Source organism: Aquila chrysaetos, chromosome Z (assembly GCF_900496995.4).
Source record: "Aquila chrysaetos chrysaetos chromosome Z, bAquChr1.4, whole genome shotgun sequence".
In the NCBI taxonomy this organism is placed as follows: domain Eukaryota; kingdom Metazoa; phylum Chordata; class Aves; order Accipitriformes; family Accipitridae; genus Aquila; species Aquila chrysaetos.
The window spans coordinates 37,993,824-38,018,107 of NC_044030.1; the positions used below are offsets into that span (position 1 = coordinate 37,993,824).

The 24,284-nt window shown below is 38.6% G+C and overlaps 1 protein-coding gene across 1 annotated transcript; it reads left to right on the top strand.

Annotated features, from left to right (window-relative positions):
• The first annotated feature begins 4,731 nt into the window (after window positions 1-4,731).
• Window positions 4,732-23,853, top strand: DIRAS2 (DIRAS family GTPase 2). Its single transcript, XM_030005045.2, has 2 exons — window positions 4,732-5,142; window positions 19,742-23,853. The coding sequence occupies exon 2, from the start codon at window positions 19,777-19,779 to the stop codon at window positions 20,374-20,376; it is 600 nt and encodes a 199-aa protein (XP_029860905.1). The 5' UTR covers window positions 4,732-5,142; window positions 19,742-19,776; the 3' UTR covers window positions 20,377-23,853.
• Window positions 23,854-24,284: the final 431 nt, after the last annotated feature.

Below are 24,284 nucleotides of genomic sequence, written 5' to 3' on the forward strand. Positions count from 1 at the left end.
TGGTTATTTTAAATGTTATCAGTATATTTCTTGGAAATTATCATGTTAAATACTAAGCAGTGCTACACTCTTTTCCCATTTCACAGAAAATCACGTTAAATGCAGTTAGCTACAAATTTTCAGTGACAATAACACTCTCCCCCGTGTACCTGGACAGATGTTAGAGAATGGAGTCAATAGCCTATCTCTTTCAATCACCTTTATGGTATCTGACATCCCAGAAGCTAGTAAGGATTAAGCCCTGTCTTGCTTTCCCTGTAAATCAACAGCAAACCCCTGCTTCCTTTCAAGTGTTCAGAAGCAAGTCCTGATGTTATGACACTCACACAGACAGTAAGGCAAAAATCTCTTATTGCACCATTCCCTTCACCAGGAACCAGGTAAAAACTTGGAAACTCTTGATTCAGAGTAATACAGCCAATAATGGAAATTGCAGGTCAAAAGGCTGTCTAAAGGCAACAGCATTCATCATATTGCAGGTTTGAGTGAGAAAGTCTGGGCTGAAATCTACTGAAATCTAAAGAAGAAAATTGTACCCTATGGGATGTGACAATATTTTCTCCTAACTACCAATTCCATCTACAGTCTATAGGAGTGACACGTCTTGCAATTTTGCTGGAGTAGCTGCTTTATTGTACTGCAAGCTAAGAGCTAGGCAGCGTTTTGTTACAATAATAATTATTTATTTATTTATTTTTAACTTCTGTGTGCAACACAATGTTACCTTGCAAAGTGATGAACTAAAAGATCACAGTTAGCAATACAAGTATTTCATCTATCTACCCACGGGACCTGAAAATATTACAGCATAAGATGCCCCTATCCAGAAGAATTGCAGTTTGAGCTTTCTCCACATTTCACAGAGCAACTCTGGCTGTCAGATAAGGCTTTACTGTTAAAACATCTTAGATAAGGATCCATCTTTCTAAACCCAGTTGAATCAAGAGGTAGTCTGGAATCACTTCAGCATAAATGAGAACCTTAATTACACCCAGGAAGAATTTGGCCCCATCGTCTCATGGCATTGGTGTAGACCACTAACTGCCTGATACACTATGTATGAGTTTTAGTCACATTTGCTTTATACATAGATGTAATTCTACCAGAGATAGTCACATGCTCCAGTGCATTGTAAATGGGCTATGATGCACTTAGCCAAATTGTAAAAGTACAGTAAATAATTTCATTATTATATTTTCAAAATTATATGCAGTAGTGACTTGCTAGTTACCTACTTTTTTGAGTTTTTCAGGTTCAAAGCAGTGTGAAGGCACTAAAAAGACCATTAAAATTTTATGCTTCATTTACAAAATTGTGGAAATTGCCTAAGATTCAAATGCAGTGTACAAATACAAAATACAGCCTTTGTGATAACCTGCCGTGTAGCTACAGTCATGTCATTTTCACAGAGTAGGAATCTAATTACTGCACCAAGTGCAAGGCATTAACAGATCCACTGCTGACCATCAGCTGTCCTGGAAAAACACTCTTAATAATAATTTTTTCTTAAGGATAATTTCTTCCCATTGGACAAAAAATCCAATAAATCTTTCTGAAAAAAATACTGCTGATGAAGACAACTCATTAGCTCATATTTGAGCACAACTTGGAAATACAGTACAGGAAGATAACAAGGTATTATTAGAAATTTATGGTAACTATTAGCCATTTTTGAGGATAGTTGATAGTTAAGACATTGTATAGCTAAGACAGTAGCCCTCCAAGTATGCAAGAGAAGAGGGATATATTTTAGCCAGGGTGTGGTTTAGTGAAAGCGTTCGAGAGAAACAGGAGTTAACAGGAGGAAAACCATCCCAGAAAAGACCAAACTGAGCTTAGTACTTGCTCTCTGCTGGCTGCTCTTTGTCAAGATTATGTTCTAACTTGCAGAGAGAAAATCTTTGAGTGAGCAACCATTTTACATCTTAAACTTTTACAGGGAAACTGAAGACTTTCTCATTTTTCCATGCTGTACATAGGCCATGGACTGAATTTTGACTCAGAAGCTGTACTTTTGGTGCACATGCAGGTTTGTGCTAAATGTGCATTCAAGCTTTAGGCAGCTTATGTTTTGACAGCTAAGGAGGTCTCTTGTTCCTTAAACGCTCTCACTAGCTCGGGATGCAGCACAGAAACCTAACAATTGTGTAGCTTGCCTAAGACTTTTCTTTGTGAGGGAAGCTTGTAATAGAAAGTCTTGCAGGGCTTTGTGCCATTGCCCTCTGCACTTTCCCTTCCACTTGGCAACACATGAGGCATACTGGTACATATTTTGGAGTTGCAGAGCAGAGGTCCTTGGTGCTCCTGGGAGAAGGGCAATTCTTCACTATGAACAGACCCTGACTACTCTGCCCCACAGTAACATCAGCATTCAGAACAATGCAACCTCCCTGCAGCTTAGGACAGGAAAATCTTTACCCTGCTGTGCCACTACTGGCCTGCATGGGACTGACCTGGGTTTAGGTCTGTGGGATCCACTGCTGGGACCACCTGTGAATAACCTGTATTTATGATGAGGTGAGGCACACATGGGATTTTGGAAGTTTGCCTTCGGTGTCTGGCACACCTGAACAACCCCATTGAAAGAAGCAGCATTACAAAACCATTGCTAAGGGTAGGAATTGCCATGCTAGTTTTCTGCAGAGACAGTAAGGGAAATCCCATAATGTACAGTGTATTGCAGTGTGGTGATCCAACACTGTGCTTCTGCTCAGAAAAATCTCATGGTGATTTTGATGGGAGAGAGCCCAGGTGGAAACTGTAGAACTGGACCTTGTGTCTGTCGGTGCAGGTGCATATCTGTGAACTGTAAGTGAATGATTTCAGTTCTTTGGACAGGTAAGGAAAGAATTACAACAGGCTATACTGATGCTTGTAATTGAAGTATATTCAATTTTGGAAAGAATCGTGATTTTGAAAAGGTATGTTTCTAAAAGCTTGAACATTCATCCTGTTGGAATAGGATTCAAGAACTAAAATCTCCCAGACCTGTAATGTAAACTGAGTAAAAGTTGTGACAAATCATAATTGTAAAGCTCATCAGGTACTTCTACCATTTTTAAGGAAAATTAAAGTGCACATTCGCAATAAGGACCCACTTACTGAGGACTGAGTTATGTTACCTTTGAAAATTACCAAGAAGCCACATTGTTTGTAGACATCTTGAATAAGTGGGGCCGGATTCTGCATACATGCTACCATGGGACAGTACCAGGGAAAAGCACAGGCTAAATCCTGGTGTAATATTATAAACTTTATAGATTAAGCTTTGCTGTGTTACAATAATTATAATACCTTGACTTTTTGGTTTCAGGATACTAATTAACCAATTCTCCAAGCACACAGTATTAAGATATTGCGGAGAAGTGGTGACAAAACCAAAGGCAGGGCTTTGCTGCTAGGCTGTAGGAGGAGGCCTGTGGCTGGGAGAGGCATGTGGCTTGATCCACAGCTTGCTGCCCGGGAGCCTGTAGAAACGGGGGTCAGGATTAATCTGTACCAGAACCTCACCCTAGTGCAAAGTACTTCCTCGGGCCATATTAGCCAGGTCATCATGTATCCTAATACACTTATACTTCTGTAAGACACACATGTAGAGAAACGTTTTCATTTCTGTGTTCAGCAAAAGCGTTAAGACAATGAATGAACCTTTCACAAAAACAAACAAAACAAAGCTATCCTTTACCAAGAGTGGCATTTAACAAATCTTGCCAGCTGTTGAGAGCTAGCTGCTGAACCCATGCTTCTCTCAGCAGTCACAGCAAGCCTAAAAATTGAACACTTTCCATGCTGCTGTGCTGGGGTGCTGGGTGCCACCTGTCTTCTGCAGGGCTGCACTCCTTGGAATGAGCACAGAGCCCTTCTGTGTCATGACTCAACCCAGCGACATGCTGCAAGCTCAGAGAAACTATGGTGCTACATACCCCTGCTACTAGGATATGAAGGTAGTAGCATCTCCCCATACCTTCTGTGGGGCTTCACAGAGGGACCCTGTACTTAGACTTCCTTTCTGCAGTAGGAGTTCAAACATCTCCAGTGCACTCCACTTCTAGTCTGGAAAGAAAAGCCCTGAGTATTTCTAGGAGTTGCTTTAAAAACAAACAGCTAAAGGAGACATTGAGTATTTCTAGGAGTTGCTTTAAAAACAAACAGCTGAAGGAGACATTAAATCTTGTGTTTGGATTTTTCATCAAAAAACATCACCATTAAAGGTGGAAAAAACAATGTACTTTCTTAATTTATGTTTGCCCATAAAATTCAAGAATCCTATTTTACACTGCTGTCAGGAAAAAAAAAGAAAAGTCTTGTCTGTTCCAGATGAGTGAAATTTTGAGGGGCTGTGTCAGACAAAAGCTATTTTTATGGCTTTTTTGTTCATACTTGATATCTACTGTATTTTTGTGAATAAATATTAGACCAAAGGGATGAATTTCTCAGGTAGTATAAATCAGCACAGGTCCACTGATTTGAGTAGGGCTATGCTGGTTTATGCCCACTGGGGATTTGCCTCACCAAAGGCTTTGTAAGCTTTTTAAAGTTAAAGGTAACAGGCTTGTTCCGTGTTTAGGTTCTGAAAGAAGGAGAGAATTATGAGCACAGATTAATGTAAACTGCAGCTTTAAATGATAAACTATAGAATATCTGGAGGGCTTAAAGACTAATTGTAAAAATCTACTACCTTTGTCGAGAAAGCCAGAAAATTACAGCCTGTATACATACACTTTTATATACATACATATATTCCACAATTACTCGGTAGGTGGCAGTTAAAAGCCTAGCTGAGCTTTGCAGTCGCCATTTAGGCGGCAGCACCAGCAGAGGCTGGAGTCAGCCGACATCCGTAACAGCAGAAAGAAAGAGAGAAGCTGCGACCGAGGCAGCAGAAGCCTTAGCCGCGGCCCGGGCAGAGGGGAGAAAGCGGGAGAGGAGCAGGAGCAGGAGCGGGAGCAGCGCCAGCCGCCGGAGCGGCGAGGCTCCGAGCCCAGGCAGAGCGCGGGGCAGCCGCCGGCGCCGGAGCTGCAGCCCCTGGGCTGAGGCAGGGGCTCCTCTCGGGTGGAGGAAACCCAGGGCAGAGGGGGCGAACAGCTGGTGCGATGACAGGCAGAAACTGAAGAGCATTCGGAGCTTGCTGTTCCCGCGCAGGTAATTTTTTTTTTTTTTTTTTTTTTTTTTTTCCCCCAATGCTTTCCTACATCACCTCGTACAACAAACGTAGCTTTGAGATTTGAGGTCTTTGCTTCCTTTGGCCAAAAGGCACAGTCCTCGCCCAGGCAAAATTTCCACTGAAGTCGATAGAGTTTTTCGTGAGTTACGACTGCAAGATTTGACCTAAGCGTGTATCTTACGTAGGGAACATGGCATGCTATAAGCTGTGGCTGACAAGGAAGCCAGAAGCTGGTCATATGCATACTGACCAGTTAGACAACATCATTTTTCTCTGTGCTGGGATGCTAGTAATGGCTTCATAACCTTTTTTAAGAACTGTCTTTCATTAAAACTTGATATGCTGAATTTGCCCTAGTTTACACTGCTGCCACTGCCGTGGTTTAAGGAGAGATTCATTTTTTTAAAAATGAAGGCTACTTTTTAGCTTATGTGATGAAAGAATACGAAAATGTTGAGTCTGAATAGAATAACACCAGGTGTTCCTTTCTTTGAAACAAACAACTTTGCAGCATTCCTCTGACAGGCAGGCAATATTTTATTTGTTCAGTAGATTGTGCCTTTCTCCGTTGAATGAAAGAAAATAAATCACGACAGGCCATTCTCAAGTGTCTGTGAGTGACTGAATCCAGATTTGATAATATTTCCTCTCTTGCTATCTTCCCCGTGAAATGCGGGATGCTCTGTATGCTGCAGCACTCGGTCACAGCTGGGTGAGTGAGCATGGAGCAACAAGATTTGATGTATTTTATTTTTAAAGCGTTTTCTGAATGTCTTGTTTTCATGACTACCTAGTCAAAGATTAACACATTATAAATGCACAGACATATAGGTATGTAATGTGTGCATCCCCATCCATACCTTTCCATGTAAATGAAGCTGTTTCAAGCGATTGGTGTTATACCTTTGCCAGGGTTTACAGTTTACTGTATCTAGAATGTTTGCAGGTCTCACAAGTTTTTAGTTCTGTGTCAGAGGGCTATTTTGGCTTCCCCCACTCCCCACGCCCCCTTTTACTTTTCTGACTGATGGACTTCACTCATGTTCAAGAGCTGCCCCCCGGGGTCCAGCTGTGCTTACTAAATGCAGTAGTGCTTAATTCTAGCAGAATGGCATCCGTGCCATCATTCAGGGGCTGTGAAATGCAGTATCCTTCCAGATTTCATGCTATCTTTCACGTTGCACACCACATTTCTGAGGCTTTTGCATGAAGAACTGTCCAAACATGGAACAGGTTCAAATACACAGCTGCAAATCGATGGCCCCATGGAACTGGGGAAATGATTGCGATGTACAGCTATTTATCTTCATCCCTGGGAAAAGAGAAGAATGAGTGTGTGTAAATGGGCTGTGAACACACTTAGGCTGGAAGGTTTCAAACCATTAGAGCAGCAAGGTTCTGAAATTACCTTCTTGTTGAAGTAATAAAAAGAAAAGGCTCTAAATGCTTTTCAATTGGAACTTGATGGAAGGGATTATGTGAAATGGTTGCCTGCAATGGCACAGAATTGGATTTGATAATCCAGAAGGTCTCTTTCAGTACTAAAGACCATTCTTAATTTTCACTGGAAGTTGCCTGCATTAAAAAGTCTCTTTGCAAATGGGTCAAGGTGTTTGGAAACACAGTTTTCCACACATCTCACATCAGAGCCAGATGAAAGCACATTTCTCTTCTAGGTTGTGCTGCGCTATTGTTTACACCAGCAGACACATAAGCTTTGATGGTCATCAGGCTGAATAATATCCCCTTCTCACAGTACAGAGCAGAGCTCTTTGGAAGATGATTGGAGTTCAGAAGCACGGCTTCTTCTGGCCAAGTGGTCAGGATTATATTACACCAGCACTGCAGTCTCTGTAGTACCAACAAAAATAGTGGGTAATACATAAACTGATAATGCTTGCTGTTCCTGAAGTTGTTATTAGTGTTGTTTCTAGTTTCCTCTGAGAATCACCTGATAACTTTCTTTTGTGCTAACCAACACTCCTGCCCGTGTAAAGGTCCCACCAACATGTGTGAAAAAGCAGACTCACACACATTGTGACAGAGTGTGAGCTATTACCTCAAACTTAGCTTATTTTAAAAACCTGCAATAAACAGTATTCTGGTTCAAAGATGCTTCTACAGAATGACTGTGTTCAAGTCCATATTCCCTTTTCCTCTACTTCTTTCTCTTTATAGCCTGATCCTTTTCTTGCTTTTTTTTATGGTTTTGATTTACGTAATACATTGGATTGCTTTCAGTTTGCAGTATACATCAGTAACTGTTCTGTAATATATAAGCTGCATTTGATTGTTCCAGCTCCCACACTGTGTTGAGTATCAGGCCATTTGTACACTTAGACTGAAACAGTATTCACTGTGGGAGATTTGGTTTGTATGTAGGGCTGATTCCAAATGTTTGTTACCTTCCCCGTAATACTTTGTATTACTAGGCTTAATTGAGCAATTATCAGTATTACATAGAGGAAGAAAAATGGCAGTTTTGTGAAACATGAATACATAATACTAGCAATATTAATTTTTCCTTTAAATGAACAATTTCCTTAAATGTACCAGGAAAAAAAAAATTCTTGGAAAATTTTTCCCATTCATTATTTTTTACTTTCCACCCAAACAAAGGTTTCTAAGTATCAGTGAACAGATACTTTCCCTCCATTCTTACTGTGCCACTAAAATGAAAATGTGCATTAAAATATCTTGTCTTACTGCTGGAAAGGCAGTGGAAAAGACCCACCGAGTGACAATGCAACCGTACGTATGAATTGAAACAGAACATACTTTATTTTGCCTTTTTGAGAAAACAAATATTGATTTGTTTTCAACCACAAAATATTGATTACTGTATAATTCTTGAAATGAGTGTCAAAGGAAGACAAGTGCAAAATGTCAAAAGGGTGTGTCAAGTCTGTGACAAATGCACTTTTCCACTCACACTGAGGTCAGGACCACATCCCCTTGAGCAAATAAATTTGAGTTGAATGTTAGACTTCTGTATCTGAGATGAAAATCAGTCTCTGATTTCTCTGACTGTGCAGGGCTGTAGTACGCTATGGCAGCAAAATGCAATCACCCTGAGCCTGACTGCAGGTAATGGAGTTGGCTTAGCTGAATCTGTGTAAGTGTCAATGAAGTTATGACAGCCTTTTCGCATCCTCATTTAAAATATGTATGTAGTAAAGCAGCTATATGAAAAGAGCAAATACATTCCTGGAGTGCAGATGTTTCCTTCCCCAAATGTCCAGTAGTTCTAACTTAAAATTAATGTGAAGCTAAGAAAAGGAGACTTACCCTCTTTTATTTATTTTTATTTTTATATTCTTCTCTGAAAATCTAGGCTGACAGCTTTTATCTGCTCTGACGAAGTTAGTAATTTAAATAATCAAATATTAGCTACCATCAATAGCTAAAATATTGCTGTAAACCAACTAAAAAACATTACAGTTTTCCCAATTTGTTTACTCAAACATTAAAATGCTACCATGTGTTACTGAGAAAGTATTTTTTAATCTTTAAAATACAGTTTTTATAATTTTGTCTACTGCTACAAGGAAAAGAAACATGAATTGAGAATAAACTACTCTAAAGGCTAAACCTACTTTTCTCACCTTGGAATAAAAAGTACTGAAACCTGGGGCAGTGATGAAGATTAGTATGAAATTGGTTTTCTGTTTAAAAAAAAAAAAAAATCAGTAAGGAAAGTATTCATTTTTGTGAAAGTCCTGAGATGCAGATTTGCAAATTAATTCTTAAAGAAAGTACACTTCAGAAAAAAAAAAAAAAATCCCACAAAACTAGGTTATGATAAATTGCATATCATGGATAGCAAACAGCTTCTTGTGAACATTTAGAAACTCCTATCAGGAAGCTGTCATTCGTGTGTCATACCCCATAGGTATACTTTAATTGCTGGTTTTCAACCCTTTCTGGTTTGCAGAAAATTTTCAGTGGAAGCACAGGCTTCTTACTAGTGCCTAGAAGCATATAGACCACAGGATTGCATTACTTAATTACTTGTCAGGGATCCTTCTGGGTCCTGAAACCGGTTGCATTAACCTGTTCACAAGTTATTACCCAACAAACCAGTTGCAAAATATGTTGGCTGGTAGGGTTTTTGGAGGACTTACCATGCACAGCTAGGACAGCAAGACAGATATTGACATTCTCAGTTTAAGCCACATTGTTTTGAATAGGGTAGTGTTTGGGCTGTGGAACAGTATCAGAAGTGTTCCAATGGTCAGGATAGCAATCAAGCTATCCTTTCCAGCCCAGCAAGGAAAATTAATGATAGGAGTTATATTCATAAGAATAAGTCAGAAGCCCTTAGCCTTTAATAATTCTGCATCTATAGAAGATTTCCACAAACAGTCATGAATTAACATTGAGGAACTGAAGACTACAGTGGAAAGGCAAAACGGCCACTGGTCTTTGTACAGTTTCCTCTGCTGAATGGAAACCAGTCTCCCACAGATGCATGTTTCTTCTGTGTAAATGAAGACATTTATATGGAACTAGCTTGTTGCCTATGCTGGGATTTTTATTACGAATCTCACAACATACGGAACTTAACATCCAAAGCCTCTAGAGTAAAATTATTATTTGGGAAATTTTCCTTCTTAGTTTGGGTTTTTTTAGTGTTTAGTATGTTTCCAACTTTGTCCATTCAAGAAAACTTAAAAGCCACACCTTTTTCCATTAGATGCAGAATAAAAAGTCACCTATTTTGGCTAGTGGACATCTGGAGAAGCAGAAGTTCATTACAGCATGTAAAGTCATAGCTAATTGCCAAAAAGAGTATTCTGCTTTTTAAAAAACAGAGAGTCTGAATGGTCAGACTGAGTCTCTGATCCTGCATTTATATGACTGACAAATTCCAGTCAATAACCCTACTGCTCTACCCAATGGCATAATGTCCTACATGTTGAAAGGTGAACATACAACACTGTAAGTTGATCGTTCTATCTTTACTTAGGTAAACTAAATCTATTGAAAACTGAGCAAGGACTATAGTATTTGGTCTGTTAAGGTGGGGAGAAAACTCAGAAAAATCAGTCCTACAGGGAGTTGAATACAATGCTGTTATCTTGACATTTTTATTTCTATGTGTGAATTCACGAATACCTAACTACACATATGCAAAGGCTTCTGAGTCATTTCTCACTGAGTTTTGACTGTAAGCACTTAAGAGATTAAGATACTGGTTTACCAAAATGCTTGAATAGATAAATAAATACAGGAGTAGCTCCATTTAAATCAATGAAATATCTAACATGCCTAAAGCAAAGCCTGAATTTAAACAGGAACTGAGTCAGGAAATTCTCCCTTTTTAAATTTAAGATTACCCTATCCACTAAATAGGAAGAGACAACCAGTAAGACACCTGTCCACCCTGGGTAAACTTAGCACATTATTGCTGTTTCTGCATGAAAAGAAGTTTTTTTTTCATCTGTCAAGTATGTTCAATGGTGCTAAATCTTGTTTTATGGTAATGGTTCATTAGTACATACCTGTTAGTCAAGGGTTAGTTCTGAAAGCTCTTGGGCAACAATGGAGCAAATCATTTAAGTGTACTCCTAATTCTAAAGCTCTTTGTTGGATCAGATCCAGCACCTTCTACATTTTCTGCACATGAACCCTCAGCAGAGAAGGGAATCAACAGACCCTTCTGCATCATTCATTCTTCTGTCACCAGTCCTGCTGCCTTCCTCAACAAACAATGCCACTTTGGTTAAACCTAGTTTCAGAAACCCATGCTACCTATTGCACCTGTAGAAAACTCATCTAATTCTTTCTCCTTACTTTTTCCAGTTCTTTCTTGCCTAACAAAACTATTTCTGCCACAATCTCTGCTGGCCATATCTTAGCCCAAGAGCTAGTAAAGATTTTTGTACTGTGACAACTATGTGTTTGGGTTTTTTGTTTTACCAAGGGATCCATTTAATATGATAATTTTTAGGGCTTCAAACAATTTTGAAAAGACATTGTTTTGGGAATGAGATTTTCAACATCACTGTGATCAAAATATGACAATTTGCTAAAGAAGAGCACAACATCTGTGAGAACAGAACAGTATAGGGGCTAGATTCTACCTCCTTTATGTACAGATGTTCTTAGGACAATATTCTACTTCTTTAAATACAGAACAGAACTGTGACAATTATTTTGAAAGATTCTTGTCCCTTCTATTAGTTTGCTATGTTAGGCCAGCAATATGAAAGGAATCTGCAAAACCTCTCAGAGAACCTCTCTGAAAAAACTTTCCAAAATTTATATCCTGGGTTAATACCTAGACTGTATCTGTAGTGTAGCATACGCATTTGTAATGTAGTGAAGAATCCATCCCAGAAATGCAAGAAACACTTTAGCCAACATTGAAAAAATGGAACAATTTTTATTTTTCTTCCCCTTTTCTTTTTTATATATTTGAAAACAAACGCTACGATCACCCCAAAGTACACACTTTGTTTGCTGACATTCTGGTCATGCAGGGCAGTTTTAGCTTTCTGCTCTGTCTCAGTCTCATCCAATTTTGTACAGACTGAGCCACCACATTCATTTCAGTTCGAAAATTCTAAGTGATGAATTTTCTATGCAACTTCAAACAATTCAAACATTGTAGAGAGTCTAGCTCTAAAACAGAAACCGTTTCAGTTGAAACAATGAATTTGAAATTTGAATTTGTGCTTCTGATGAATATGTTGAATAAGAAGAACATCTACTTTTGTCTCTTACTTTCAGAAGATAAGTAAATATTATAACAAGGACAGTGTGTCAGAGAAAACCAGCAAGTTTATGACATGCAAATTTTTTTATTTTTTTTTTTTCCATAGAAGATGCCATTTTCTCTGTAACTCAATCTGGTCTGCTTCCTTCTGACTGATGATACAAAATATTAAGTTAACATTGCTTTTTTTCTCAAACTGTAGTTTAGAACAACTCTCTGTCATTTTCTGCCATGGCTTATTAAGCCATCCAGTTTTTTATTGACTCTGAAAATAAATCTGGAACTCCAAAAACCTCTGTTCATGCAGATCTTTTTTTGGCCACACATGGTAACTTCTACACAGATCTTAAAGTTAGACTATTAAGTTCCTTTCAGTGTCCAATAGTTGAATGCTGTTTGGCCAACATGACTTGTTATATTGAAAAATTCCCATGTCATTTTGAACTGCTGCCTCTACACTGACCTGCCGAAAATCACTGATTTTCTTAATCTTTCCTCTACTATAAACAGCCTTTATATTATGAGTGCTATATATGCAGACTTTAGAAACAATGCTCAGTTAGACCACAGTTAAGCCCAGATTAAAAAACACGGATGAGAAGAATGTACACAACTTAAGCACTTTCTTAAGGGCTTTGCTGAACTGAGACCTGCAGGTCACATGAACAGTGCCCATCTTCCTTTTCACAATAACAGTACTTTACGTGACACTAACTCAGCTTTCTCTTCAGTAAACCTGTACATTAGTACTTGGGCATTCAGTGCTGGGAATTCTGAAGTAGATTTAGTCTTCACTGATTATGCAGCATTGCCATTATTTTGAAACACCATTCTTTACCATCCTCCAGTGTTAATTGAAATCCATGTTAACATTGGGCAAGATTCAGTGAGCAATTGCATAAAATTTGGTCTTGGAGGGACCCTATAATGAGTTTTTAGACTAATGCAAAACCCAAGCTATTACTACGAAACAACAGCAAAACTGGTGCTGGAGTATGAGAAGTTTCTGGAAGCAACTAATTTAACTAATTATCAGCATTTCATCATCAGCAGCATAATCACCTTTCCTAAAGCAATGAGAGTTATCATTAGGTGGAATAGCTGTAGGCAAAGAAAATTTTTTTAGGAATAAAAAAAAGATACTTTGTTCAAACTGCACTGGAGACAGTGAAAAAACCCAGAGAAATCTTTGGTCAAATGGCTTAATGATCTCTGGCACTGCATAAATACCTTGAGCAAAATGCAGTCAATTGCTCTCTTCAAATCCCACTTCACACTATTATGTGAATGACTTTTTTGCATTTCAAGACTTCCTGGGTTTTTTGTAGGGAGAGGGCATGATCCAAAATATCTGACACACCTCCCTGTATTTTTGGCTTGTAAAAATTTGTAACAATTATGAATAAGTAACATTTAGCCTAATACTTGTTGTCCAACAATCTCTGGATAGTATCTGCTAACGAAAGTATTAGAGACTTAAATTCAAGTGCAAGGAAGTCACCAACATATAGATAGATATTTTGAAAACAAGGCATGATGTCGCAATAACTTATCAAGCTGAAATTTTGCTATGGCAAAGCAAATTCAGGAAGCAGTTTTAGTCTAAATACATCAGATAATTTTAATTACCCTCATTAGTACTGTCAATCCATGCATAGCTACTTATGTTGATGTGACTTGGCCAGTCATCCTCCTATTTTATGTAAACACGCAAAGCAAAAAGAGAAGCTATTTTGAATGGATACTTATCTCTGGCCAAGGCTTTGCTCAAATATCAACAACGCAGGCATTAACAGTATGCAAATATTCTTCTCTGCTAACAAAGATGGTAAGAACAACACCTGCATAAAAGCCAGAGCAGACATAAATCAAAAGTGCTACAGCATTTATGCAGTGAAGAAGTCATGATTTACAAGAGCTGATCATCAAAAAGCAGACTTTCAAAGAATGTTTTCTTCAGCATGAGAATAAAAAAAGTGCTTTCCACATGGACTAGAACCTCATGTTGCAAGAAAAAGCTGTTTTAGCTCTTACCATTTTGTCTTCAAACATGTCCACCTATCCATTGATTTGAAAAGACCAAAGTAAAGCAAGCAATGAAAAAGAAAGAAAAAGAACAGAAAAGTGAGTCTTGTAGTAAAAGATGAAGACACTGGAAGTAAGAAAACCCCCATTCTTTAAGTCCATGTTCATTGGCACATATGGTGAAAATACTCCCCAAGAAATGCCTGTTTATATACATACATAATGGACAACAAGTAAAAACTCCTTGCAGAGCTCTCCTTCCCTCCTTTATGTAAACTATGTGTACCTTTTTTAACTTTGATATGGTGAAATGGCCATGCTGAAATCCATCTTATCTATAACTACATTTGGTATTATTCTTCACCTTGCACCTTGTGTTGTTGCATAGTAGTATCATCACTGGATAACCTGATAGACTGTTAATTTAAATTGATACAAGCTTTTTAACTAAATGCATTGCTTGTACTTTATTGGATTTTCATCATAACAATGACAATATAGACAGAGACATCTCCTTAGACTTTAAAAAAAAAAATAAAAATCAGTGACTGACATGAGATGATTTTACTTGAGAGAAAAGAGCTTTCAGGAAATTAATAGACAGCATGTGACAATTGCTGTACTGCATATTAGACTGACATCTCAGTAGGACATCATAAAACTTCAAGAACTGGATCAGTTAAGGCGTAATCAAAGCCTCTGAATCCAGACAGCAAAGGTTGTATCAGGATCAGGTTGTTTTATAAAATGAATGCAACCCTAGAAGATACCATCTAGCCAAACAATTTCAAAGAACTTTGCAATCTGGGGCATTTCTTGGAAGTCTAACAATGCAAACATGGTGAAAATCTTCTGCAACAAAACCAAAACTGTGGAAAGATTGGAGAGTAAGCAGTTTTTTCTATACCTACTTTCAATTACAAACTAGAAGGGCTCACCAGCTGTAAGATTCTAATCTCATGCTACTCTAACAGTAAGTATTCAAGTAGATTAATTTTCAGAAGTTATTTTCCAGCCTTCCTATACCTTTTGCCTGTTATTGCATATGTTATTCATGGCTTAAATACAAACATAAGAGGCAAGTCATAAATACATTTGATAGGAAAGTTAAACTATAAAAAATGATTAAAGATAGGCAATAACTGTGGAGATCCAGTAGCTAAATACAGGATCAGTGACATCGATTTAGTGAATGCTAACACAGCCACATGTAATTAGTCACCCAAAGAACATTAAGAGTTTGAACTATCAAGTGCACAATCTGTAATGCGAGGTACTTTGTTTAAACATTTTTAAGTGCATGTTTTTGTTATCACTATATAACAAAATAACTGATTTTATATCACAATGACTCAGCCCTTAAACTATACCCTCCTGTCAGAACAACCCTTCACTTCTTTTACCTGGCATGTCAGAAACAGCTGGGGAAAGAATGCAGACCAATGTAAAGGTCTGTAGTTGAGTTTGAACTGGAGGCAGTCTTTTGTCCCAGTGAACAGCCTCTCGAGCTCACCCGCAGCAGCTGAGCTAGAGCAACTTGAGCCTTGTGCTGGCGAAGCATCTGCAGAAAACAGAGCTAAGTCAGCAGAGGTATATGGCGATGCACTAACTTGCTGAACTTTGCAACCAAACAATTAAAAAATGAAGGGTATGGAGGTATGTTATGAAAAGTGCTTTGTCTTTTTAAGTAAGGATAGTTTTGTTAAACTGAGACTTCAGAGGATGATAGTAAATTTTCACTGATGTCATTTGTGAAAGTAGCAAAGGCAGCAAATGAGGCTTTATTACACACAAACTCCAGAATAAGTCAGTTCTAAACTGTAAAAAGCAACTGCTGTTTTCTACGTGCAGATTGTGAAACAGACAGGTTCTTAAAGTATGAATCAGAGATGACATTGTACATCTGAAAAGTCAGACTTCTTTCAAGTTAATTTTTCCATACCCACTTTGTCCAGAATATTGAAAACTGATGAAACAACGTAGTAATTTATTTTGTCCTGCTGTGTGTTTTAGTTAACATATTTTAAGACAAAGAAAAATCAATACACTAATAAGGTGGTATGAAAGGTATTAACAAATGCACAACTGGGTGCAAGTGCACCACAGTCACAGAGAATGATTTTCACTGCAGGTGAATCTCTGACCAGATTCACACAGAGAATACAACCACATGGTAAAAATTATTTAGGGAAGCCTTTCTCCAGTGTGATCAAAAAACTTTGCATGAGCTTTTTGTTTTGTTTGCTCCTGAGCGGGACAAAAAATTAAATAATCTGTATTGTTTATCCTGGTAAAACTGAGAATCTTTAGGACTAAGAGACCTGCATGTGGGACAGACTAATCAGCTGCTAATGTTGCTGCTCCCTTGCAGCCACCAGGGCTGGGGAGCAGCTCTGCTCTGCGGAGAAGGCCCTGGGGCCGTGGCGGGCGGCGAGCTGGGCAGGGCCAGCAGTGGCCCCGGCTGCAACGAAGAAGGCCCGCCGTGTCCTGGGCTGTACGAACAGGAGCGTGGCCAGTCGGTCCAGGGAGGTGATAATCCCCCTCTGCTCAGCGCTCGTGAGACAACCGCTGCGTAGTTTGGCCAGGTTTGGCAGCCCCGGCAGAGGAAACCCATCAGTAAAGTGGAGCAAGTTCAGACGAGGGCACCGAGGTGTCCAGGGCTGCAGCACTGTCCTGCCCTGCAGGGACAAGGGCTGGCTCAGCCTGGGGAAGGCACGGGTCAGGGGGCACCAAACAGCAGCCCCCCAAAACCTACACGAAAGCCGTCAAGAAGATGGAGTCAAACCCTTCACAGCGATGGATGGTGGGAGGAGAGATGACAGGTATGAGTTGAAACACCGGTACCTCAGACTAGATATAAGGGTGAAAAAAAATCACACTGAGGGTAATTTAGCGGTGGAGGAGGTTGCCCAGAGAGGCTGTGGGAAATGTTGGAGTTTTTAAAACCCTGACAGGACAGAACAACCTTGTCTGGTCTCATGGCTGACCCAGGGTGCTGGGTCCATTCCAGCCTGAATTATCCTGTGACTCTGTGGTCATTTCAAAAGTCTGCAAAATCTCCCTAAGCAATAGGTGTGCTTTTCTTACCACTGTAAAGTTTTCCTATTGTCTAATGTGAAACTCTTCCACAATGTAAGCCCATTAGTTCCATTTTTTCCCACTACAGATGTACACTCTCCCTCTTTGCAACAACTTACTATGTATTTGAAGACTGTTGCCATGCCATTTCAGGTTCCCTTAGAAGCTTTTCGGATGCTTAATACTTCATGCCATTAAGTGCCACATTTCAATTTGTTCTAACTTTTGGGCAACCATATGTGCCAGTTTTCTTGGAGATTTCTGAGTATGCTTAAAGCATGAAGTTTAATAAAGCAGGAGTACACTCAGCTAGCTTTTAAAATTCTATTTCTCTACTCTGTATTTCACCGATTTTCATAGCAAAAATTTTCATGGTGCATTTTGTCTCATCATCCCATTGTTCCTAGGCCACATACTATCTGATTGAGCAACGCTTAAGCTGATTCTGAGGTGAAATAGCCATGTTATTCTCTCTTGCCTTTTTGCTCACAAAAATTATTAAACTATAATTCTTATGGTAGCTCATTCTCTGCAGTCACCCACAACTCTAAGCTGTACAACTGTTCTGAATTTGCATGTTTGCAGCTCTTAGGTACAGGTTTATTCTCAGTGGAACAGTGTCCTGCTAGCTTCCTCTGTTCTCATTTCTTGTTAGCTACTTTGGTTTTGTTTGTTTTCTCGACAGCATGAGCTGCTCACCCATTTTCCTTGTTCCTCAGAGGGTTTTCTCTCTTACATAAACACATACACCAGTGTTTTCTGAGACTACTCTTCTTTCCATTGCTTCAGTTCTGCTGTCAGAGAAACAATTTTGCTTCAGTGCCTCAGGTTGAACACTCTTATTTATCTATCTTTCCTATATTTAAACAGGTCTCTGAGAGTGACAGTGACTACTGTGTAGGAGAGATGGAAGGGGCGAAGCTGCCTTCTGCCTGAAGTCAGGATGGGTAGGCAGGGCTGTGACAGCTCCCTGCTTTGCCTCAGGGTCAGCATCCCCAGTTGCACTGGTTATTCTGCCTACAGTGTGGCAGATGAGGAAGTACAACTCCTTCATCCAACACATTATGTAAAGACAGATGTTTTCAGCTTACTCAGACATTAGAATTAGGACAGAATAGAATGCTCTGGACAAGAAGGATAACAAAATCAGGGTATGCTTGAACAGCAAAATGAAGACATTAGTGCAGCATGGGTAGCCATAGCTTTAATATAACTGGCACAGGCAGCAACAGCATCAAAGATGCAGAAGCACAAAATTCAGTGTGGGCTGGCAACTGGGATAAGGTCGTGGGGGCTCCACTCACATCTATACCTCTACAGCATCAGTCCTATTCTCCCCATGTTAGACAGGTAAAGGGTAACTTAAAAATTCTGCCCCTCAATGCAATCACTCCTTCTGCTGCAGTGAAGAAATAGCTTGAAGGTTTCCTTAGTAAGAAACCCCTTTGGGTTGTTCTGGATTAGCTGCTGCCCAGGCAACATTGCAACAGACAAATTCAAGCACCTGGCACGATTAGGGCACTTGGACAAGGTTCCCTAGTAAATAAGACCATTTTCCTAAGAACAAATATAGGTGCAGCACATTTTGCAGTTTGTTCCACACACACTTTTTATATATCTAGCTTTGGTCTGAAAAGTAACAATATCCTAGACTCTCTTCAACTTTTAGGGTTCAATTTTTTAGTGTCTATTTGCTTAAATCTCACTAAATATAAAAAGAGACTTGTACATGCTGTGTACCTAATGAGCTGCTACTGATGGGAGGACAAATTCATCTTCACGTTTATTTCAATGAATTCTAAAAGAACTACAGCTTGCAATGCTGTGAAAGCTTTATAATTTCTGTTATTCAATAATGATGACAATATTTGTGGTCCTACTGTTTACAGACAGGTTTTGTCAAGGGGTATTGACTTCAGGGATCACAGAATTTTGTGACCTTTGACATACGCATTTGCCAACCTTGGCAATATAAGCCACTTTAAAATGTTGTGAAGATGCCTGCACAACCTTTCTGATAAGTGTAGCATGTCTCCAGTCAAATATCATCTGTTGTGAAATAAAGATTAGAATGAAAAGGCAGACTGAACGCGAACAATCTCAGTGTACCAAAAAGTACTCTTTGACCTGAAATGCAAGTGGGAAAATCACATTGAAGTGGATCAGGCACTCCCACAGAGTTAAAACCAAAACATAACTTGGTACTATTGCTGAATAAGCTACAAATACATCTTAGATGTCACTCAGGAGTGTTATCCAGTTGTAGTGGAGATAAATTCCCTAACTACTGAAGAGATGGCATGTTTAGAGTCATTGGCTGTCATACACATCTATACCAGTGTGTTTCAACAATGATTTGAGGACACTTGTTTTAGAGACAGAAGAGTAATTCAGCTTCTACAATTTCTTCAGGCCTTGGCCTGGCTGAAATACCATTTCTCAGATGCAGCTTTTTATTTCTGGGGATGTTAGTCCCGTAGGAAGAATACTGAAACTCACAATCTTAATTTAAAGTAAGTCGTGAAGTGATGAACATGGTCTTTTATTACCAGTCCAGGCTGGATTGCAAATCCTAAATTTACTACTGAAGTAAATCATCGTGTAACGCTTAATAATCCTTAAGTTATTACAGCTAGTATGCCATCACTTACATAGCATTCATTTCTCTTATCGGGAAAGATATCACAAAGTGCACTCTCCACATGTACGTGTATTAATGTCTGCCTTGTTGTTTTTGTAATTTTCTTTCTTAGATTTTCCCCTCTGAGCAACAGACACACTGAGAAACATGCCTGAGCAAAGCAATGATTACAGGGTTGTCGTGTTTGGAGCTGGAGGAGTAGGCAAAAGCTCTTTGGTCTTGAGATTTGTGAAGGGCACTTTCAGAGAGAGCTACATCCCTACCATTGAAGACACCTATCGGCAGGTGATCAGCTGTGATAAGAGCATATGCACTTTGCAGATAACAGACACTACAGGGAGCCATCAATTTCCAGCCATGCAACGTCTTTCTATTTCTAAAGGACATGCGTTCATTTTGGTTTACTCTATCACCAGCCGACAGTCCTTGGAGGAACTCAAACCGATCTATGAACAAATATGTCAGATTAAAGGAGATGTAGAAAGCATTCCAATAATGCTGGTGGGGAACAAAAATGATGAGAACCAAAACCGAGAGGTGGACAGCAGTGAAGGAGAAGCCATGGCTAAGAAGTGGAAATGTGCCTTCATGGAGACCTCGGCCAAGCTGAACCACAACGTGAAAGAGTTATTCCAAGAATTGCTAAACCTAGAGAAACGCAGGACTGTGAGTTTACAAATTGATGGCAAAAAAAGCAAGCAGCAGAAGAGGAAAGAGAAGCTGAAAGGCAAATGTGTGGTCATGTGAAATTGCACGGCTAGAAGTCAGTCATGCAGTCTCATCTGTCTGACAATATGCGTGTAAAACCTATAGACAGCAAACAACCATGCAAGACCCTACTTATTAGTATCTGTTTTAAAAGAAATATTTGGAATTTGAAAAAATGAGTTACTATGAAAAAAGCCAACAATTAAAAAATCATGTACTCTAGCTATCAGCGAAAAAAATCAGGAGGTAAAAGATGGATCAGGATATCTAATTTTGTAATTTGCAGAAGAAAAGAAATTTCATCCTCAGCATAATGTTGAAGATTTGGAAATCAACTTCATATAATTTACATTTGCATATAACTGCAAGAAAAGGCAATGTATAATGTCAGAAGAAAAACAAAGAAATGGCCGTGAAGAAACCTAGAACATATAAATGCATGCTGGGTGGCGTTATCGCGTCCTTTAAGAATGCTGTGGATAAACAATTCTGTGCAATTTTCATTACTGACTGTTGGGGCAGTGTGCATCAGGTAGTCTCAGATCTGCCAAATAAACAAACTGTTTCACACTAAAAGGAAGTGTGGGGGTAGCACAGTTAAAAGGAACAGATATTCTCTCTACCCCCCAGCTTGAGACTTCTTTCTAGTATGATGTGGTGTTTGAACTGAGGGATGAGGAAAAGCCAGCCCCTGTAGGAGAGATGGAGATCATCTCCTTTTCTGGACCCATCACTCCAAGAATGACCTGTGCTTCTGGCCACAATGTATTTCAGAAGAGCAAATGTTTGCCTGTGGAGAATGTCAGATTGTATAAAAATCATGTACATATACAAACAGAAAGCTTCCCCAGGGAGGATTGGCCAGGGAGTCCCCTACAAAAGCCTCTATGGGAAAGGTTCGGTTCAAATGCTGCTGATGGTTAAATTAACACATGGTGTGATTAGTGAATGAATGGAAAGTCTACTGAACTGGTGATACCCTTGGAGAGGGGTTGGTGTAGTATATAAAGTTTTTATTCAAATTACCAGAATAGCTGAGTGAAACTTCTTTACATTACTATATTCCAATTAGAATGTTTTTGCATTTGTGCACTACTAGATCTATTGCCTTTATATTGTCTGAAGGGTTTTATATTTACCATTTAAACTCATTATTTGAACTGCTGTGACTATTTGTAGAACCAAATCCTATATCTGGAGTTAGGGCCCACAGGAGTCTCCAGGAGAAGATTTGCTGGGATAAGTACTACGGGATTTGGCATATTAAATGAGTTCCAGTCAGTACTGTGTTACAATGCAATACAAAGTTCAGAATAGAAAAAAACCAGTTTAAACCACTCTGTCAGGGGGAACTGCTCTTCTCAAAATCTTTCAAAGGGGAAAAAGTGTAAAATATGTGAGCTTTTCTGGATCTCTCTCCAAAGCTTTTTTAAAAACTAATATGAATGAGTAAATTAGGTATCCTACTGGTAACAAAGACCATCTAAGATAAAAGAAGCACATACATTTTTTAAAGGACACATCAAAATTGCATAAGCTACAATTTGCACCTTAGGAACTGCTTTGAAATAATAAAAACAAATGAACATATTTTTGGTAAATGTTTATGTGAAAATCATAGTATGGGAAATTTCAGTCGAGTACTAGTATTATTAGTATGCATGCTGTTGCATTATAAATATCTTCTAGGAGCTGTTCAAATGCAGTATTTGCATTAAAAATTGTTACCTTGTTCCTCTCGGAGTTATTGCTTGTTTACTTTCCACCTTTCAAACAAAAGTGCAGACATTTCACACGTAGAGGGATAGTATACATTTCTTTGAGCAAGAATCGCTATTAGCACTGTCTAGAAAGGAGCACAACTTTTCTCATTCACTCAGAAGAAATTCTGGCACCATTTAAATCAAGTAAAACTCCTACTGATTTCAAAGAAGACAGAATTTTGTGTGTTTACTTCATTGCATTACAAGAGAAAATTGGAGAGAGCATGAAAAAAAGCTAACAATAAATTCCTGGCTATTACACTATGCTTTTTCTCCATAAATGTCAAAGCACTTTACAAAAAGGACAGCATCATTATCTTAACTTCTCAGGTGGTGAAACTGAGGCACAAAGAGAGGAAGAAACTGCACGTAGGTTACCCAGCAGGCTACTGGCAGACCCAGGAACAAAAGCAGATCTCCTCAGTCCCAGTCCAGTGCTTGCTCTGCGTTTGGTCAGACTGTCTCTTCACATTCTTAAATAGTTTCTAAAACACATAAAGAAACCTGGTATGGCTTATACAGCTAAGTGCATCTCTTTCTTGTCAGTCTGTCAATAGGTCAAAGAGTATTTCCAGATCAGGGATGCAAAACATTTAAAAGCACTACGTTTATTGAGACTTTTATAAGTGTTTATATATCTACTCTGTTTGTAAACAAATGGCTGACAATACTCATCTTCACAGCAGTGGATTCCCCTAACAAAACTGGAAAATCAAAAGAATGATCACACTTAAGGAGTAATGGGTCACATACAGAGTTCAGCAGGACAGAGGTCTCCTGCTGATACTAACACGCTGGTGCCAAAGGTCATGATGCATGGTACACACCTAAGCAGCCAGCATGGAATAATGGTATAAACTCAAAGAAAAAAAGGCCATATAAAGACAAAAATCCTTTTAACATTATTACTTTAACTGGGGGAATTATTCACTAGTAAAGAATCTTGCAGAAGTAGAATATAGGGGATCTGAATTACTAAAAAAGTTATGACTCCAAGGATATTACAGGCTGAAATTTGGCCTTGGACTTTTTAGTATGTGCCTCATAGCAAAAAAAAAGAGTAATTGTATGGCAAAGGTGGAAATAAAACAAGTAGCTGCCAGTTGTTGGGCTTGAGGACCATTTCCTTTAATTCTCAGTTGATTCCTCACCTGCTACATAATAAGCCATGAATTATTTCATGGACTTGCATGTATCAAAGCAAGGCCAGTACAGAAGCAATATTACTCTTGGACCACAGACTCGAAAGAGAACATATTTTATATGCTTGCATTGTCACCCTGGTTTATACTACTAGGTTTTACATATCTTACTTGTGAGCTGGTTTAAATCATTTGTTTTGCTATTACTTATACAATTATTTTTTTTTAATACAGGGAAAAAACTGTAAGCTAAATAAAGAAAATATACAGCTTTATTACATTTTGTGTTTTATTTGGGAATGTGATATCAGTATAATAAACTCTTTAAAATGTACAGAAAAAATATGACATAGTTAAGACATGTAAGATCTACAGTGAATTTTAGCACCCAGAAAACATGATCGAGACAAAATGACTCTTTACAACGCATGACTTTTATATGTATATATGAAATACTAAGATATATAGTTATCATGAAAATGTGTTGTTGAGATTTCATTAGCAAATATTTTATTCAAAAACTCTGGATATGAAGTCATTTGTGCCTACAAGTTTCTATGTTTCTGGTGATGTTCTGAACATACAAAATAAAGTTTTAAATGGAAACACAAGTTTGGAAGAAGCCTTGTTGGTGCCTGCATTGTGTTTGTTTCATAAGTATATTAAGTATGTATTTTTTAAACATTGTAAAGGCAATTCTCTAAATCAAAATAGATTCTTACATGTTAGGCAGCGTCCTAAAGTCTTCAGCTATACAAATGAGACTCCTGAAAAGTCCTGAGAGAATTGGAGCAGTATTATCTTATCTAACATTTACCTTTCTTTTATTATACTGTGGCAAACACCTACACTTTCAAAGCAATCTACCTTCATAAAACACAGATTATCATCAGGTGTTTCTTTTGACCATCAAAAAGCAAAATAGTTCTGGAAGCTAGTCTGTATTTTATTATTTACTTTAAAATAACAACAGATAAAACTTCGTGCTTGCGAAAAATTGAGACTTACTATGTGGATCCTGCTATTCCTCCTCATTTCTACC